Source organism: Amblyomma mixtum, chromosome 7, assembly GCF_055824585.1.
Source record: "Amblyomma mixtum isolate Tamu chromosome 7, ASM5582458v1, whole genome shotgun sequence".
Classification (NCBI taxonomy): Eukaryota; Metazoa; Arthropoda; class Arachnida; order Ixodida; family Ixodidae; genus Amblyomma; species Amblyomma mixtum.
The window spans coordinates 72,020,778-72,040,061 of record NC_143018.1 but is presented as its reverse complement, the minus strand read 5'-3'; the positions used below and the strand labels follow the sequence as shown (position 1 = coordinate 72,040,061).

The following is a 19,284-nucleotide window of genomic DNA, read 5'->3' as shown; positions in this document are numbered from 1 at the left end:
CGACTTTTGTATGCTATACCCCAAGTTCTGCCGAGGCATTGTGTTCAATTTGTTTATTTTTTTTGTTCGAATCATGCATGGGTTGTCTTTGTTTTGTTTATCTTTTAGTTTGTGTGCTAGATGTTACTCTGCCTTGTACCTCATTGTATTGCGCGTCTCTCATAGCCTTAGTCGCGTTGGGACGTTAAATCCCATAAAGCATTGTATTGCCCCTCCTGCCTGGGCCTACTAAGGCTGGCAGTATTGAATAAATAAATAAAATAAAAAAATAAAAGAAAGTTCTCTCACGTCCCGGAGTCAATCGGAGACGAACGGGTTTGACGGCGAGGCAGTTCGCAGGGTCGCGAACGAAGGACCGCTGGAGACACTCAGTGGACTGGACCTCCCCAAAGCGCGGCCCGCCTTTTTACCCCCTTGGTCGGGGTTGTGTGACGCGGCCGTCAAGGCCACGAGCCATCGGGTCAGTGCTCCGAGGACCCTGTTGGAACATGTCTAAACGGCAGGGTAGCCAGCCCGTATTTTCCGGGTTTTAGGAGGCGGCTTCTGAAAGCGTAGCATCGGTATACGCTAAGTGAAAGAAGCGCGGGTTGCAGGAAAACAGGGGACTGGAAATCAAACACATCACTCCCGTTTCGTGATTTGTTCGCGTGGTTTTGCACGCGTTTGCCTTGAACCGCACTATTTTTATCGCGTCATACTTGCCTAATAGAACTTTTGTTTTTCGTTCGCCTTCTCACCAGTGTGAAGGCGATGGGCAAAACATGGGCCGTACCAAGGAGGCTCTCGCCGGGAGAAGAAAGGCTGCGAGGCGTCTCGAATCTGGGAACAATGGCGGCGGAGAACCGCTCCGCATCAAAAAAAAAAAAAAGAAACTGGTTCAGAACCGAAAGTGGAAGATTTTGCCCCAGCCCAACGACATAGTTTCATGCAACGATCTCAAAATCATTTCGAGCGAAACTCACCAGTCATTTTCAGAATACGTGAACCTTTTGTTTGCCTGCACTTTTTTTCTGTATTTTTTGTATTTTTTTGCTTGCCTATTTTATAACCTCTTGATACTCTTTATTTTATGTTTTTTTGCGTTTGCAGTTGCAGTGTTGCGTTCATTTTGCCTATGTTTTCATCAATAGTGTATTTACACAAAACCACTTGTAAGCCCCTCCTTATGTAATGCCCTCGGGACTTTAAGGACGAAATAAATTAAATGAAATGAAATCAGGTCACACCTTTTTGACGTCACACTGTTTGCACCAGGGAGAGATAGACGGGCAAATTTATGGCTTCGCATCCAGGTAGTGCATTTCGCCTCGTGAAATGTCACTGCGGTGAAAAGGTGCTACGCTGGACAGAAAAAAAATGCCGTTCGGAATGTACTTTTTCTAGCAACGTACTATATATGCGTTATCCCTCTATATTTGTAAGGCGAAGGCGCTGCGCCTATAAAACCACAATGAACTATGAAACAATATATTAGGTGCTGTGCTACGGTGGCGTAGCCAGAAATATTTTTCTGGAGGTGTCATACGCCACCGGTAAAAAAAGCAAAAAGAAAGAGAGCCTGCGCCCAAACAATATCTTAGCGATTTTTTCTGCTCTAATAAAGCTAAAAGGTTAGTTGTTTCGTTCACTGTCATATATACATAATACAAGTGTACACGGGACTTCGAGTACTTGATTCGTAAAGAACATTTATTTTCTCGCAAAAAAAAAAAATCGTATCAAAATCGCGGATATTAGCAATATGTTCACGTAATATACAACACAAAAGCTTGTACTATACAACGAAGTCAGCAACTGCGAACGAATGGCATTTGTCAAAACTTCTACCCCATACATGTGAACCTGCGCCCGGCTGCAGAGGTGTTTAAAAAAATGTATATTTTAATTTCGCTATAGTTTATGATCATTTGAGGACAATGCAAATGATGAAAAAGTAGGCTGACGTCAAAAGGAATGTTTTGTTGGGTGAACTGTGCCTACAATTAAAATGAGCGCCATACGCCGTGTGATGGCGAAGAACAGTGACTATCTTCTGCAACAGCTACCGCTTCCTATTAGAATATCTATTTTTCTCAACAAACCGACACTCTTGGTATTTTCGTTTTCACATTTTAATATATTGATGTGGTATGAACAATACGGGCGAAAAAAGAAGGCAGGAAGGAGGGGGGGAAGGGTGGAGCAGCGCTCAGAAAATTTTCGAAGGTGTTTTGAACGCTGCCCCCCCCCCCCCCCCCCCCCCCTTGCGCTGATGCCCACGGCGCTGACCTGCCTCAAGAAAGAAGGCACGGCCTGGTTCGCTATCATCCTTGAGTCGAGTATTAAGCGGGGTCACGACTCTACCTCCCCCCCCCATCCCCACCCTCCTGTGTGTTCCGTGTAAGGTAGAAGAGCTACTATCGGGGTTAGTTGATATTTGCGGGGATACGACGGCCGTAGCTGGCAAAGGACAGGGTTAATTGGAGAGACATGGGAGAGGTCTTTGCCTTGCAGTGGGCGTAGTCAGGCTGATGATGATGATGATATTTCGTCAAAAAGCTTTGGAAAGCGCTAACTGCCACAGGAATGCACACGTGATGAAGCGCTTCGTTGCGCTCGCCTCCGCTCGCTTCGCCACCCGAAATGCGACGTCGCTACCGAAATGTCATTAGACGAAACTGCTTTCGCTAAATATATTCTGGGCCTAGCTATAGTGCCTAGAATATTCTAGGCACTATAGCCTAGCTGAGCTAAGCCACTGCCATTTTTCAGCGTCAGTGCCAATTTACCCAATGTACGCCGGCGGCCCATGCTCCAGTGCCGCGCTTCTGCACCAATGGTGTCAATGCCAACGCGTATTGCTCTAGCGCCGTGTTTATTCCACATCCCACGCCAGGCTATGCTGCGCACTACAGCCACACTATCGCCACACAGCTCAAAGCGCGAATATTACTTTGATGAAAGTATGAGTTGATGAAGAAAACGAGCTCGAGTGTGTGTTGCAGTTCAACACGAGGCGTGATCGGCTGCGGCGACAGCATATGGTGCTGTCGTGCATTGGATCTGTTCGCGCCGCCACGGGTTCGAATCCCTTTTGCGGCAATATTTATTTAATTATGGTTTGCCCAAGGTCACCCTCAAGGCCAAACTTTCACAAAAACCAGCGAGCCGGTTTGATCTCGTGAAGTAGTGCCTTCAGACTAAAATAAATCCATCAAAGCAACTCAGCCTTTTTTTTTTCTTGCAGCTCTGGCTTTTTTCTCCAATGCTCCATACCATACCTTTTTTTCTGCAGAGATGCATTTCGTCTCTGTCTCATCGCGAAAACGTTCAATTTTCCCCTGCTTTGTCAGCAATAATACAGAATCCAGATGATTAAGACCACAAGTGATTTATGCAGCGCAGTTGTTCACCTCGTATTCCACCGATGAAGCTTTCAAACCCCTGTGTTATCTCTTCCCGTACTATTTTCGCCACACGGGGCGGGGCGATTGTGAGGGGCTTTCGCTTCGGCGCATATTGTGCGTTTGATTTTGAGACAAGGGCTGCAGCGATGGAAAGAGCCACCGGAGACCGTGCTCCCATTCTCTTTAACTGTATGGGCGGGGTCTTTCAGTGGCTCAAAGGAATGACGGCACTCCGAGCCGTTGTTACGGTTCCCACTTTTGCTCCCTGGTGCAGCGCAGGTGGCCATAAAGGAGCCCCACGCAAAATAACAAAAAAAAAGAGAAATGAAGCCGAGAAGCAGGCGATGCGCCCTTATAAAAATGGTCTATGACAGTCTACAGACTTATTCACTATATTGACTTCCTATAGATATAATCTATAGACTGTCTAAAGACAAAAGTTTACTAAAAGTGTATGGCCATAAATCTACAGATTGTCCATAGGCGGTCTATAGCATTTGTATTGCCTATAGACTGTTCTCTAAGATTTCTCTGTAGACAGTCGATAGACTTTATAGACAGAAGTCTATAGACACTCTACAGACTGGCTAAAACTTTTTTGTGAGGGCGGAGCAAATGGCGATGAGTTGAGTTCCCACTCTAGTTGCCGACAGGACAAGCGACTGCTCGTTAGCATGAATTAATGTGAAATGAGATGCACAGGGGTGTAGACACAAGAGGTGTGCTTTTTCCGCGAGACAGCATCCGAGGATTTGTGCATAAGTGATGGAGATATAAGTCTGCCTTGGAGAAAACCTTTCTTCAAAGCTGTTAACATGTTTGCTAATTATGTTTATGCTTTATGTTTATGTTTGCTTTGTTTATGTGTGCTTTATGAGTCTGCAAACATGCCACACACGAGGGAAAGAGAGGTTGCTGGGCGAGGTCGTGGGGGAAAAGAAATGTACTTACGTAGATCGAAAGAGTAGCGAGCGAAAATACTTGCAAAGACGTGGCTTCTTTTTCCCAATCTTGTATTGGCTGAGTGTTTGTGAACTTATCCAATTGGTCATTGTCCCCACTGAGGGCGGGGTAATAGGGGCTAAAAGAAGCGGTTTCGGCGGGACCAAAGGCTGGTTTCGTCATGGTAACTCTACGAGTCAGTCTCCTGCAGCTTATACTTTTTTTCTGTTGTATTCATTGCAAATAAACAGTTAAACTTTCGCGAAGTTGTTCTCAAGCAATGTGATTCAGCGACACCAAACCTTCAGGACAATTCTCCTTTGCACCACGACAGGAAAATTCAACTGCGAACATTTGTTTTTCATTTCGTTTCTTTCCAATAGTGTCACGCGTTCGATCCAGGTGAGATCGATCTGGCGGATGCAAGGAGCGAGGACGCTATCAGGCAGAAGCATATTTAAACACATTTTATAGCAGGCAATGGTGGTGACAGGCCGCGGAAGCTATACGTGGCCTCCGAAGCCTGCGCTGGGAATGCGCTGAACTCTGCCATTTTAGCGAAGAGGTATCCTTTCACTACAGGCATGGCTGTCCTGTAGTGGACGTAATTAACCTGGCCGCTGATGATGACAACGATGACGACTGTTTAAATGAACACTGCTAGGAATCCTGCATCCAATCTTAGTAGCACTATATTCGCTACCCACAGGTCCTGCACTTACGTCTCTTGGGTTTGCAAAAAAGTTTTGTTGAGTTTCGTTTTTTTTTTTGCTTTTCATCGGAGGTTAGAATAAATTTGTCACTTGATTTTGTATCTGTAAACCATCATGATTAATTTGTCACTGAAGTGTTTTTTATAGCGTGTGAGATTTCTGTTTGCGAGTATTACATGTTAAATGGCTTGTGCTATTCATATTATTTTAGAAAAATAATTTATGTGCTGTACGTTCGTATCCTCTTCCATATGTAATCACCCAAAACGGCCTTGCGGTACGCGAATAAAAAATGAACGTTAACACTACCTCTATAGCAATGGCTCTATGTATACACATAGTGGTATCCTTTTGTTTGATACTATCTGGAAACTTGAAATCCTAAATTGCCTTTTGGTCTTTTGTTAAACACGAAAGTCAACCTTATGAATGGTCCAATATTCCGTCCACCAACCTTAACTCTAACAGCCTTGGGTTCATTCATTTTTCAAAGGCCAGATAGTCGCACAGCCATCTCCCACATCTTATGTGCGTGTGTCTGTCTGTTGCTTGTACTTTTCTCTGTCGGGTTCCCAAATAAAATGAAATTAAAATAAAAACAGGTTGAATTTGATGTGCCTCGACTACGCCTGCGTTGCATATGAATGGCCTCGGGCCGACTCGACGACCTGCGGGTCTTGAACGTACACACCTTGTGTGCGCGTTATTCTTATACATGTATCAACGTACGCACCTTGTGTGCGCGTTATTCTTATACATGTATCTTGCCTCAGTGAATGCACGTCCGCATCGTGTCAGCTTACGGTGATGCAAACTAAGCCATTTTTGTGCCCAGACACAGTTTCACATCTCTATGACATAGGCGTATAAGTCTGTGCAGTATAACAGTCCAAGAAGATGAAAGAAGCCAACAGCCACAGAAACCAAGGGGCACAGGGGATTTTTAATTAATTTATTTATTTTGTGGTGTAGATCAATTTAGAATATTACTGAATATGTTATCGCTTAAAGCTAATTGATTAGAAAAGCAGAAGAAAAAACAACCACATGCCGCCGGTGGGATCCGAACCCACGACCTCCAAATTACGCGTCCGGTGCTCTACCTCTGAGCTATGGCGACGGCTGTCAAATCTGCTGCTTTCGGGGGTATTTATGTTTACAGGTAACTTAACCTTGAGAGTGTTCATCAGCGCCACCCACGTTCATAAGCGGCGGACGTAGAACGTCCTGAGTTACCGCAGTTGTGACGTAGAACGTCATCGAACGGAGAGGGTGGAAGCTGCGTGAGGACCCTCTTATGCTTCCTATGGCGTCAAGGCTGCCAGAACCGAGGCCCTCGCTAAGCAATTAAGCACCGGACGCGTAATTCGGAGGTCGTGGGTTCGGATCCCACCGGCGGCATGTGGTTGTTTTTTCTTCTGCTTTTCTAATCAATTAGCTTTAAGCGATAACATATTCAGTAATAATCTAAATTGATCAACACCACAAAGTAAATAAATAAATTGAAAATCCCCTGTGCCCCTTGGTTTCTGTGGCTGTTGGCTTCTTTCATATTTATAACGAGCCCCTCATTCCCCTTCCCTTGTTTGCTTAAATCCAAGAAGATGTCCGACGACCGAACAATGGGTGTCATATCCCCTCAAAAATTCTCTACGCATGTCCACCGAGACACGCTATTGTCAGGGAAGTTTCCCAGGGGCAAGCTTCCCCATGGGGACGCTTCTCAGAGGTATATGGTGCCCCACCGCGAAACTTTTAAGGGGCAGTCTTCCCTACCGAGAGTTTCTCGTGGGCGCTGCTCCGTATAAACGCTCCCAGTGGTAAGCATATACCCTAGCTTATAAGGAAGCTTCCCAGGGGTAACCTGCCTCTTAATAAATTTTTTTAGGGTTAAGTGCCGAGGGCGTCATTGTGAATAAACAGCGCTAAAGACGAGGACGAAGAGCAAACAGGACAGCGCTCGTCCTGTTTTCTCTTCGTCCTCGTCTTTAGCGCTGTTTATTCATTATGTCACCGTACCGACTAGCCCCGATGTCTTCTTTCGTGGCGTCATAGTATTTTGTGACCAAAAACTCCCGTGCGGTCATGTGTGCACCCATGACCGCCATGACCGCACTGTTCCCAGGGAACAGTTCGGCCCCCGCTGAACAGTAGCGCCAGGTTCCTGCAGCTGTTCGCAACAGACCAAACAGCAGGTGTATTGACAACCGCGTACTAAACATGATGGAAATGTATACACCTTCTTCACTTTGTACACACACAATACAAAGCGTGCCTTTTCTCTGGTGGTCTAATGCTCTACAACTTTGGATGGCGTAACAGCACATTCTCTACTACCTTTTTCTCGGCTGCTCACCCGAACGACGCGGGTTCGAGCCCGGCCTAGGCGGATGAATTTCGATGGAGGCGAAATTCCAGAGGCCCGTGCATTGTGCCATTTCAGTGCACGCTAAAGAACCCCAGGTGGTCGAAATTTCCGGAGCCCTTCACTATGGCGTCTCTCATAGCCTGAGTCGCTTTGGGACGTCAAAACCCCAGTAAACCAATATACCATCTACCACTTTTTTCACTGTGTACACGCAGAATACAAATCGCACCTTTTCTCTAGACCTTTGCCAACAGGTGCAGAAAGAGCTGGCCAGCACCACTTCCGCCGTTTTTGCGCCAGATGCCCACAATTGACAGTCCATTGAGGGACAGGGCGCAATGGCCGGGGTTGTGTAAGGGGTGGGGGTGCTGCCGGCAATTGCAGCGCGGAACCACCTCCTCGTGTGCACTCAGGCGGCGTATACGAAACCTGTGCGGTTCGGACGAACAATGTTATCGGCGGCCTCGCGAGCGGGCGTGGAACAACCGAGAAACGCCGCCACCGGTCAGGTTATCTCCGCGCGGACACCGTGGAACGGGAGAAGCATATGGCTCGCATCGCTTGCAGATAGATAGATAACGGCGCCGATGGGGAGACAATAGGAGCGGGGATCACGGGGGGCGTGCTACGGCGATTGATTCGGGGGCGACAGTGAGCAGGAGCCTCGGATTGAGCCTGTTCATCGCCGCGTGTGTACGGAGCCTGCCGGCCTTTAATTGCTCCGGTTTCACGGGCTGTAGTGCTGCGAAGCAGTGGGACTGAAAGCCCGGCCCTTCTTTCAGCAGGTCGTCTCACGCTGGTGAGTACATTTGCGTGGACAGTTTCGATTTTGAACTTGGCCTCGATGAATGTAATAGCTGTTTTACTCCGTCACTGTCCTACGTAAGAGCTGCAAAAGGCGCTTCCACGTTAAGGTACTCATTATAACCATTTAATGTCCTACGCATCACGTATACTATACATAGATCAACCAAATGTCAGTAATTTTTGTTTGTGCTCGCAGAGTAACGCTAATTTCTCCCAGTGCTACACGGACTGCACTTCCAAATGTATTTCTCAAAGCAGAGTGGGAGATCCAGGAGGCATTTTGTAATGATTTCTCGCTGAAAAAGCTTAACCCTTCCCCCCACCCCCTTTGGCGAATCTACCTGAAATATCCACGGGCGTAGCTGCGCAATATGAGGGACACTGGAATACGGTATTTATTTATCGCACGTGCCTGATAATACGTTAACATTTGTATCATTTTCAGACGTTTAGAAACAAGCATATTTTGCTTCTTTTTTTTAGTTTAGTAATGAATGTCTAACTATACATTCGCCAGATTTTTAAAATTATTATTCCCACATCTGCCATTATACAGGCTTGCACCGAAGAAATGCCGGAAGTTCTAAACTTTTGTCCCCAGTTTTCGCTTCCTTCACTTGTGAAAACATCCTTCGATTATTCGGACCATGCGCCTTCTAGAATGCGCGTACTCGGACTGCGCTCAAGATGGCGGGTGTACTTCGGATAATAGAAAAAAGGGATGTCGAGATACACGCACAGTGAAGGCTTTGTCCACAAGCTGGCGCTGCTCTCGAGTGAAGGAGGGGAAGTGAAATGCAGGCCTAGCCTTAGTAAATACGCCCCTGCGCTCAAGCAGGTTGTGAGTGTGGTTATAATACACACTTTAACCACGCTATATACTAAACCGTAAACTGTGTTTCTAAACACACATAGTCGTAACCTCTAGAGCATTGTGCAAGAAGTGCGAATGAAAGTGATGACGCACTAATACGCTTTTCTTGTGTGCATGTGTCAGGGTGCAGATGATTTCATGTTCAAATGACATCTGTAGTAATTATGGGACTGCATGCTTCCCCGTGTGGCTGTGGTTTTTGCCCTCAAGACCCTGAAATTATATTGATTTTTCGCTTACACGCATTTCTTCTCCATGTGAATTCGCCGATCATAAACGCGTCAATCCAACGCTCAGTCGACGTCTCGGGCCTCAATAGGGGATATTCAAAATTCCGCAAGTGCGCTTTCTCGCATAACAATATTGTCCCAAACAAGATGGCTGACCATGTGTTTCCAGCTGAAACAAAGCAAGAAAGACTGGTTTTTTGTTTGATTCTTCCAAAATACGTTTCTTACATTCTATCCATACGTTTAGCGCCTGTCCTGTAGCCCCCGTAGTTCCTTTATAGCGAAGTCGGCCATCTTGTTTGGGGCAACATAGTTACGTGGGAAAGCGCACTTGCGGAATTTTGAATATGAAGCCGGTTCGTTACATTTAACTTGGATTAATACATAGATTTGTATGTGTCAGAGCAACACAATGGGCTATGGATAGGGGTCGGACCGTTCAAATGACACCGCAAAAAATAGTAAAAATAAAAACGAAGTATGCCGAATTCAGTTTTAGAAATTCGGTTTTTAACCGTCAAAGGTCTGTATTCTTGACATGCAAGGCATAAGATGCTGAGTAGGAGTTACACTCAAAGATGGTTGAAAATTAATTAAGCAGGGAAGCCAGGGGCATAGTGAGACGGTGGTATTGTTGGATAAGCACGGAGTTGTACGATTTGGGACATTGCTCTGCTAGCTGACACGCCTCTACAGACCGGGAAGCACTCACTACCTCCTCGCTGCCTGAAAACTAAGCACTGTTCTCTACCATCACCCGATTAGAGTAGTTAGTCGGTTAAGTAGGCTTATCAGCTGCATTTAGGACACTGACACAAAACCGTGCATAGGCGTCCCGAAAAAGTGTCATGTTTTGGCTACCGCGACGACTGAGCTGCAGTTCCATGGCTGCCATCTACACACAGACCACGTGACGCCTCACCCTCTCACTCAATCCAGCGCGTCAACTTAACGATAACATGCCAGCTCAGTTCTTAGAAGTAAACTTCCACTTGCGTTTTTGTCTGCCGGCTGTCTCATTTAACCCGAGATAGTTTCTTAATGACGATAGAAATTCCTTCTACAAGCGCAGCTCAAAGTACTACCATTTTTACTTTAATTAGTGGTAAATAAGCAGCTCATGCTGACAAAACAGCCGAGGTAAATCTATCCACCAGACAGGATTAACACAATAAATGGCCGAAAAAGTGAGTAATTCATCCCCCGAAGATGTCAATCGCCTAAAAAAAAAAAGAAAGTTGAGTTCTGAAATAAGCACCGAAAAAGGTCTGTCAAATTTTCAAAAAATAATAACCGGAAAATCGAACCCCCTAGCTACGGGCCACGATGTAGTGGAAAGCCGCGGATTATCTTCGGCCCCACCCATAGTTCTTTAATGGGCGCTGCAGCTGAGATCGAACCTGCGACCTTGAGTTCAGCAGCCGAACGCAACAGCCACTAAACCCCAGTGGCAGTTGCACGGTTTATTGCATCCGATGGCAAATACGTTTTACTTGCCTTTACAACTAGGTACAGAATCCATACATTTCTGTGACGGTTTACAAGGGACGCAAGTTTACTTCGTTATATCCATAATTTCCTAACAGGCGTATTGTTATAGCGAGATTCACCTGTATGAGTGAGGATGACATCCAGACAACTCAAGCCGGTCGTGAACACCACTAAGTGCAAACGAGGTTTGCAAACGAAGTGTTAGTCTCCGCGTGCTGCAATTATGTTGTATTTTATTGTGATGAACCTTAAACTAGCCCCTGGCTATGGGTCCAATGTCGTTGTACATATTGTATTGTACTAAATTTCATTTTCGAAATAGAATAAACAATACCGAAAAGCTTTGCCTTTCCACGGTTAGGTGTACCGGATGAAGACACACATCCTTCGCAATATTGTGAAAAGTTGAATCAAATGAAAATCAGCTACACTCTAGAACACGCTAAGTAATTGTCACGCTTGCATTTTTGTCAGGACAGATGCGAGTCCCGCAGCTAATATCACCCCTGTCAAGACCCTTCATTGCTCCTATTGGATGTGAGCTGTGTCATGTATTTAAGATATATATACTTCTGCACGACAGACGCACAGTATAGCTTTAGTGCTGATGCAACGGTTAAGGGCTCTTTCTGTGTACTGTTGTTCTTTTATTTGAAATTTTAGCACTTTTTCATGCTCTGGCGAAAGAATAATGCTCAAGGAATGACCGGAATTCAGCCTATATTGTAACGTATAGGAAGAAGCACGAAGCAGGGTGGTAACTTCTAGTAATGCATGCGCCACTATAGTCCTAAAATGAACTGCACAGAATAAAGCGCGAGTGTGCACTGCGCATGGATGCATGGTAATGAATGCTATCCTGTGACCCACTATCGTAGAATATCACCGAGGACAGCGAGGCTCCGATAAAACTGTTACGTGCAATGGTGACCTAAATATTAGATAAGCCCCAGCCACCGCAAAACAACTCGCTGCTGGCGTGGCAGGTTACAATGGATCGTATCTCTACCGCAAACTATGGCAAGTACGAACGAAAGCGAGTAAACACATGGGGCATGTTGCAGCTACATACGTATTGGAAGACGACAAATATCTATCCATCGCGGGCACATCGAGCAAGTATTGATTGATAAACTTTGCAAGTGATCGATTACTGCTCATATGCCTTATCTGCTGTGGCACTCGGCTGCTGTACTTAAGGTCGTGGATTCGAGTGTCGGTTGGAATGGTTTGGTGTAGTTTGGTTTTTTGGGGTTTAACGTCCCGAAGCAACTCAGGCTATGAGGGACGCCGTAGTGGAGGGCTCCGGAAATTTCGACCACCTGGGGTTCTTTAACGTGCACTGACATCGCACAGTACACGGGCCTCTAGAATTTCGCCTTCATCGAAATTCAGCCGCCGCGGCCGGGATCGAACCCGCGTCTTTCGGGTCAGCAGCCGAGCGCCATAACCACTGAGCCACCGCGGCGGTGGTTGGAATGGGTACACCTCGATGTCGGCGAAATGTAGAAGGCACCCGTGTGCTTTGCGATGTCAGTACACGTTAAAGAACCTCTCGTGGTTCAATTAATTCGGAGCCCTCCACTACGGCGTCCCTCATAACCCATGTGTGACCGCCACTAAGTGACCAATAATTGCTTAAGAAGCGATGGGTTCGTTTAACTTTTTAACTTATTATAGGGGACAAAAGTTTGCGGGACGCGAGTTCTTGGAAAAACGTTTATTGCAGCTCCATCTCGCTACCCAGTGGTCACCTGATATTGTTATCAGAGGAAGGAGCCTTAAGGCCGTTGATACCCTCATACAATATCAGGCGATTTGGCAGCGAGGCGGAGATACAATAAACGTTTTTCCAAGAGCTCGCGTACCGCAAACTTTTGTACCCGATAGTACATGTGCCGGTGTCAAGACAATGATACTGAGCCAGCAGCAGCGTGCAAGCCTCAGTTTCTGCGTTGGCTAGCCTGACGGTACCTTCCAATTATGAGCAGCCCGCACCATACTTGTTCACACTTCTCATGCGCTTGCTTCAGTACTTATATGCGTCGAACTGTTTTTGCTTATTCCACATTTACAATTTTTGCGGTGTATTTCACAACGAAATGAGAAGTACAAAGTGACAATGGAACTCAAGATAGCCAAACAAAAGGGGGGGGGGGGGGAGAGAGAGAATCATGGCATGCAACAGAGGGGACGTTGAGAAACACGGTGAAATTGAAAGGTAAGAATGTAAATTAATGTAAATCTGTATACCTGTAAGCAATCAGTCGACCAAATTAATCGATGAAACACTGGTGAAAAGGATGCTTTGGTTTGGTTTATGGGGTTTAACGTCCCAAAGCGACTCAGGCTATGAGAGACGCCGTAGTGGAGGGCTCCGGAAATTTCGACCACCTGGGGTTCTTTAACGTGCACTGACATCGCACAGCACACGGGCCTCTAGAATTTCTCCTCCAAAGAAATGCGACCGCCGCGGCCGGGATCGAACCCGCGTCTTTCACTGGTGAAAAGGAGGATTCAGGATTACCAATCGATGCCTAGCCACATAGGCTAACGGGAGACGTAACAATCTTTCACCTGCTTTTCAAAATGATGCTGAGCGCTCCCGTGTGTACCGTTATCGCGTGGGTGTTACATGGGGGACTGTTGCAATAATGCAAAACTAGATCGGCTAGCAATTAATAAATAATATGTGCTTAAACGATGCTAAGGTACCGACCGTGCCATTGGATATGAGTTATTGTCAGCAGTATATCATTAGGCGTCTCAAAATGCGTCGTAGTACTTTTACTAACACAAGAAAAATAGAGATCTCCTGAAGTGCAGCTTCTAAAATTTTAAGCACGAGGTTAGTTACAAAGGCCAGATGATCCCCGAAAGCAGAGAGAGGAATCAGTTTACTTCAGCTGTGGAGTGCGGCAAAATATCAGATGAGATCAGCAAACAATTAGTTAAAATTTTACACTCCACCAATTCCTATTGGCCTGAGTATTTTTGTCTTCCAATTCGCCTTTCCAAGCGCAGCCGCCGTGTTCAGAATTGCATTAACGAAGCTCAGTGTGGTTGAATCGCACACAGCCACTTTGGCCCTGTTGGTGGACACGTGACCATCCTTGAGACGTGTTGGGCGCTCATAGACTCTTCTTCGTGTAGCAAATGAATGTCACACAACGTTCGAAATTTAGCTTCAAGAAGACATCGGCGAAGACGTCCATTTTTAATCCATCTCACATTAGCGAATAGGATTTAACTCGAGCGCATTTGTCTCGAAGTAACCGAGGGAGCTACACTAAGACAGGAGCAATGGCACCCATGAAGTGCACTTCGCTTTTTTTCCCCCTTTTTTTCAACTGAACGTGAACGATAACGCAGAAGGTTGACGGGAAAGGGGCCGCACCTCTGCGCGTGTGAAAAGATAAGCCCGCAAGAGAAACGGGGATTCCAGCCCGATAAGCACGGGGCGTACTACGTATATATGCACATATCCGCCCTCTTTCTATGGCTCTCTTTGTCCCAGCGTCCCGCGTGCAATCACTCCGTCCTTTGTTTCGACAGCTAGCGGGCCCCTCTCCCGTTCATGCGCGTCGTGGAAGTGGCGATGTGTGTATACGCTACGCGTGTGTAGACTTTTTAGACTTGGACGTTGTCACATCACATGATTTTGCCAGAGGCGGTCGGATCAAAGAAAGATTAGATTTAGGTTTATGGGGGTTTAACGTCCCAAAGCGACTCAGGCTGTGAAGGACGCCGTATGAAGGGTTTTGGAAATTTCGTCCACCTGCGGTTCTCTGACATCGCACAGTACACGGGCCAACAACTATACGCACTGGAAAGTCAACGAAGCACTCCCTAATGGCGGACTCGCTAATTTCAGGTTCGTTCCTCTGGTTCGTGCAAAAGCGTGCAGGCGGCATTTGCCGGAATAGCCACTCTAATTTAGATTCACTTATTCGTAGCACCAATACAGAGGAAGCCTTCGTCTGCTTCGGTGGGTCATCGATTTTTTTAGCGCTCGAATAAGCTGAACAATTCTTGTGCAGCGCTTATGTAGGGGAAGCAACCTTTCCTGATAATTTTAATCCTGGGGAAACACACGACTACACTCATCGGGCGAACCGGAATGCTGCCAAATGGTAGCGGGATTCCAGTCGCATGCACCTTCGATCGTCAAAGAAATCGGGCTATTGTACGCCTATAGCTGTCGAGGTTTTCGCCCCCGGAACCATGACACTGTCTGAAGAGTGATAACACAAGCTGCAATTCTTGTGAAAGAGGAAAGAGGAAGAGGAAAGCGCACACACAAAAGCTTGCACAGAAGTGTTGCAAGTACAGTACTACACCCCTCTGTATGGAGAGAACTCCACCTACATTGTCTTGAAAGTTGTGCGGCCTCTACCGATAAGCTGTCTCTGATCCTCCGTTCTTTTCCTCTTTGTTTCGAAACCACGACTCAGCCAAGCGCGCTGCTGCAAAATGCAGCCCTCTATAGTACAGATCACGATGTGCAGCTCCTGAATAGTAAATCTAATGTAACTTAGCAGAAACTTCTAACCTTCTTCGGTGCAGGTTCGAAAGCTATCTTAGCAAACAATTCTTACATTTCCTTTTTTGTTTACATCATGAAATGGTTGCGGGCAGAGTTATCTACAGGTATCGGAAACACAGTTTCAGTATTTTGCAGTCTTCGCAGAAACACCCTACGCAGTTTTTCACCAGTCACGAGATTAAAAAGCGAAAAAGGAAATAAATAAGAGTATGAACTACTAGTCCAGCTGGAAAGTCGACCACCGGCTTGCTACGGATAAACCATGGTCTTTATTCTTCCGTTTAGCACAATTTTTTTATGCGCAAAAAGGAGTGTACAGCTAATAGGCGTTTGGCGCTAAGGTCATCAGACAACCTGGGGGCGTTATGGTTAAGATTCACTACAATTTAGAGACAGCAATCCGTTTAGAAGCCAATCAGACCGGGATTTATGAAAGTCCTTCGACGCGTCCAACTGCTCGTGGCCGGTCGCGATTCAAGATCTGCGTGATATTGCTTATTCCGTTCTCACCTACAGCGCTGGAATAAATTTTTAAATTCGGATCTGTGTGGCAAGGTCACACCGCAATTCACTTACAAACGGAGATCACGTATTCCTTTTCATCACTGACGTCACGAATTCGAATCGAGTGGCGAGAAAAAAGGATCCATGTTACATCCAAATTTCTAAGCAATAAACGCGTATTTTGCTGCCCAACAAATATGAACATAGCCTCAAATGTCGTTTTAATCTACTCAAGCTATGAGGGCCGCCGTAGTGGAGGGATCCGGATAATTTCGACCATCTGCGGTTCTTTAACGTGTACTGACATAGAACCGTATACGGGCCTCTAGTATTTCACCTCCATCGAAATGCAAGCGCTGCAACCGAGATCGAACCTGCGTCCCGAAGGACGCAGGTTCGACACCACGCCGTATTTTGCACCACGCCGAAATACATGCGCTTTCGAGAGGATTTCAGGAAAAGCAACCTCTCCAGTGCAAGTAACTCGTCGAAATAGCCAAACTTTGTTGGGCCACTGCGTCGAGGGCAACAGCATTTTCGAAATTCTAAAAATTGTTACGGATATTACTTACGGTGAGCTACACGCCTCTCAACAATTAAGGAGCCTAACAGCAATAGTTAAAAAGTTCTTATTGTCATCATAAGCTTGACTACGCCCACTGCAGGGCAAAGTCCTCTCCCATGTCTCTCCAATTAACCCTGTCCTTTGCCAGCTGCGGCTACCGTATCCCCGCAAACTTCTTGCTCTCATCCGCCCACCTAACTTTCTGCCGCCCCTGCTACGCTTGCCAAAGTTAACTATTCAACATTAGTTAACCATGCAGCCTGCTATAGTTAGCACGTCTTAGCTGTATTATGATTAGAGACCGGATTTTAGGCAAATGCCTATTTTTTTCAACGCTTCGTAGGCGCACCATTTTTACATATGAGCACGAATCAGGTGTTGACAATATGTTTAATACTCTTTTTATAGTGCCTATAAATGCCTATTTTAGGTGTCAGTGCCTATAAATGCCTATTTCCGATGTCAGTGCCTAAAAATGCCCTATTTTACAGAAAAGGGGCCTGAAATACGCTGTGGTATTGCTTTCAGATTCTGTTTGCTTTCGAATCCATTTCGGTTTTGAGTAGAACACACACGTGACAACATTAGATGACCTCGTCAGTTGGTTGTGGTGAATACTGCACCTACGCCGGCAGTGTACACAATACCAACCACGTGAGCCGAGAATGTCGAAGCAACCTTTTTCCTATTTTCTGCCATTTTATCGTGGCAGCTTGTTGATGACTTTGGCTGTTAATGTGGTAGTTGAGGTTCGTCCGAATAATTCCCAGTTGGTTCCAATTGAAACCAACTGTAAAATGTTCCATAAACCTGCTGGAAACAGTTTAACTGATTAAAATTTCCACCTGGGTAACCTGCCTTATCTTTGTTTCTTGTGACCCAGCCACATGCCATCTTCATCAAATGGCATTTGGCGATAATCTTGTTGGAGCAGGCCACTCTAGACAGCTGGCAGTCGTGCGCGCATACGAAAACGCATTCGTGCACTCAAATCATAGAGCAAGTGACTCAAACAGTGCTTATTTAATGCTTTCATGAAGGCCACTCTTTAGGCGTAGCTCTCGCGCCATATTCCCTCGATCCTTAAATCGAAATGGTTTCTTCGCTCTTCGCCAGATGACGCAATGTCCCTGTAAACGTACTGCGTACTGCTAACAAAAGCAGCAGAAGCGGCGCTGGCGCATCACGAGTTGACGTATCACGCCTCATTAGTCGAGGCGTGTTTTAAAAGTGTTTAAAAGGATTGGTAACCGTCCCTTTTGCTCTGCTGAAGCAGGTGTATTGTATGAAAAGTTGCGCGACAGCCTTAAAAAAAAAACGGCTTCTAATGTTCGCACCTTGCTTAAGGTCCCAAATCATTCCTGCTGTGTTTTTGTTTTATTTTACGGCAGATATTGCGCGCTGAAGTTCGGAACTGTGTGCACTTTTGATAAAGTTTATAGTGCCTATTTTTCTTCATTAGGTGCCTAAAATGGAATTTTAGCCGCCTATTTATGGCGCCTAAAACGTGCTTTTTAGTGCCTAAAAATCCGGCCTCTAATTTATTTATTTATTTTATTTATTGATACTGCGATCTTTTACAAGACCTTCGCAGGGTGGGCACACAATACATAAATTCTGGATACAACAAAAACGACCTCAGGAACAAGCAAACAATCAAGAACAATTGATCAACAATTTAAGATCAAGAAACAATTTCAAAAAGTAAAAACGAAACAAAGAAATGTAGCGGTACGACATTATAAAAAAGTTAAAGGTGGCTTTCAAACCTTTTTAGTGAAGTTTGGGTTACTGCATCATTAGTTAGATTATTCCAGTCTGTAATCGTTCTGGGGAAAAAGGAGTACTTAAAGGTGTTAATTCGTGCGTTTAATGGTGTTACTGTAAAATCATGGCGTTGTCTTGTGTTGTACCCTGAGGAGAACGATATAATATTGGATGTGTCAATATTGTACTGACCTTTGATTAACTGAAATAAAAATTTTAGACGACAGATGCGATTTCTGTGAGAGACTGGAAGCAAACCACTTTGATTAAGAAGTGCAGTGATAGATGTGCGGTTATATGAATTGTAAATAAACCGTGCACTATGATGCACTACTCCGCTGACGATACTATTTTGAAAAAAAAAAAGCGCTCTCCTAACTTAAAAAGCCTTAAAAAATGTGGAATGTTTTAGATGAAACACCATGTATGCTTTCATATTCAGATATTTTGAGGTATGATAGAAGTGTAGATGTACATTACAAAGCAGCATTAACGAATGGCGTGTCATGGCATAGCTGAACGGTATGCTGCGTCTCACTCCTACTCTGTGACTGCTCTGTTAAGATCCTTGTTGCTTCCGATTCCTTGCAGGCAGCCAAGATGGGGCGGTTTTGGACTGCTGTAGCGCTCTGCCTGGCACTCAACGGCCTGGCTTGCTTCGCACAGGAGCCAAGTACGATGACAATTTGCGCTCTCCTTTTCCCGTACATCCTTAGCAGTATTTCACATATGCCTGCTACTGCCATCCATAGGCATCCTCGGATGTACCAGCACTGCATAAATTCAGTATATCACAATTCGGATTTTCTGGCCCTCGACTTGCTGAACAGGCGCCCAGAACTTGTTCAACGTCACACAGAGACGCTTCTCTGGCCTGTGTGCATGGAAACATGAAAATTGGCACTTAAAACGTCGGAAGAAAACCAATTAAGAAGCTGTCGATCAAAATACGATGGTTTCGATACAAAGTGAAGACCAGTTTCAAGAAAGCGCTTCGTCCCGATCACTACGTCTGTTCTGTTTCTGGGCTATAGTATACACGCCACATATGGAACATATTTAACCAAATCGACCAGTTTCGTGCCCTACTA

At 45.5% G+C, this 19,284-nt stretch overlaps 1 protein-coding gene across 1 annotated transcript in view; it reads left to right on the top strand.

The window, feature by feature from the left end:
* Nucleotides 1–8,023: 8,023 nt before the first annotated feature.
* Nucleotides 8,024–19,284, top strand: part of LOC149336447 (uncharacterized) — a 50,342-nt gene continuing 39,081 nt past the window's right edge. Inside the window, exons 1-2 of the mRNA XM_089552907.1 lie at nt 8,024–8,208; nt 18,785–18,866. Of these exons, the coding sequence (XP_089409033.1) occupies nt 18,794–18,866 (73 nt within the window). The 5' untranslated portion in view covers nt 8,024–8,208; nt 18,785–18,793. The remainder of the gene's footprint in view (nt 8,209–18,784; nt 18,867–19,284) is intronic.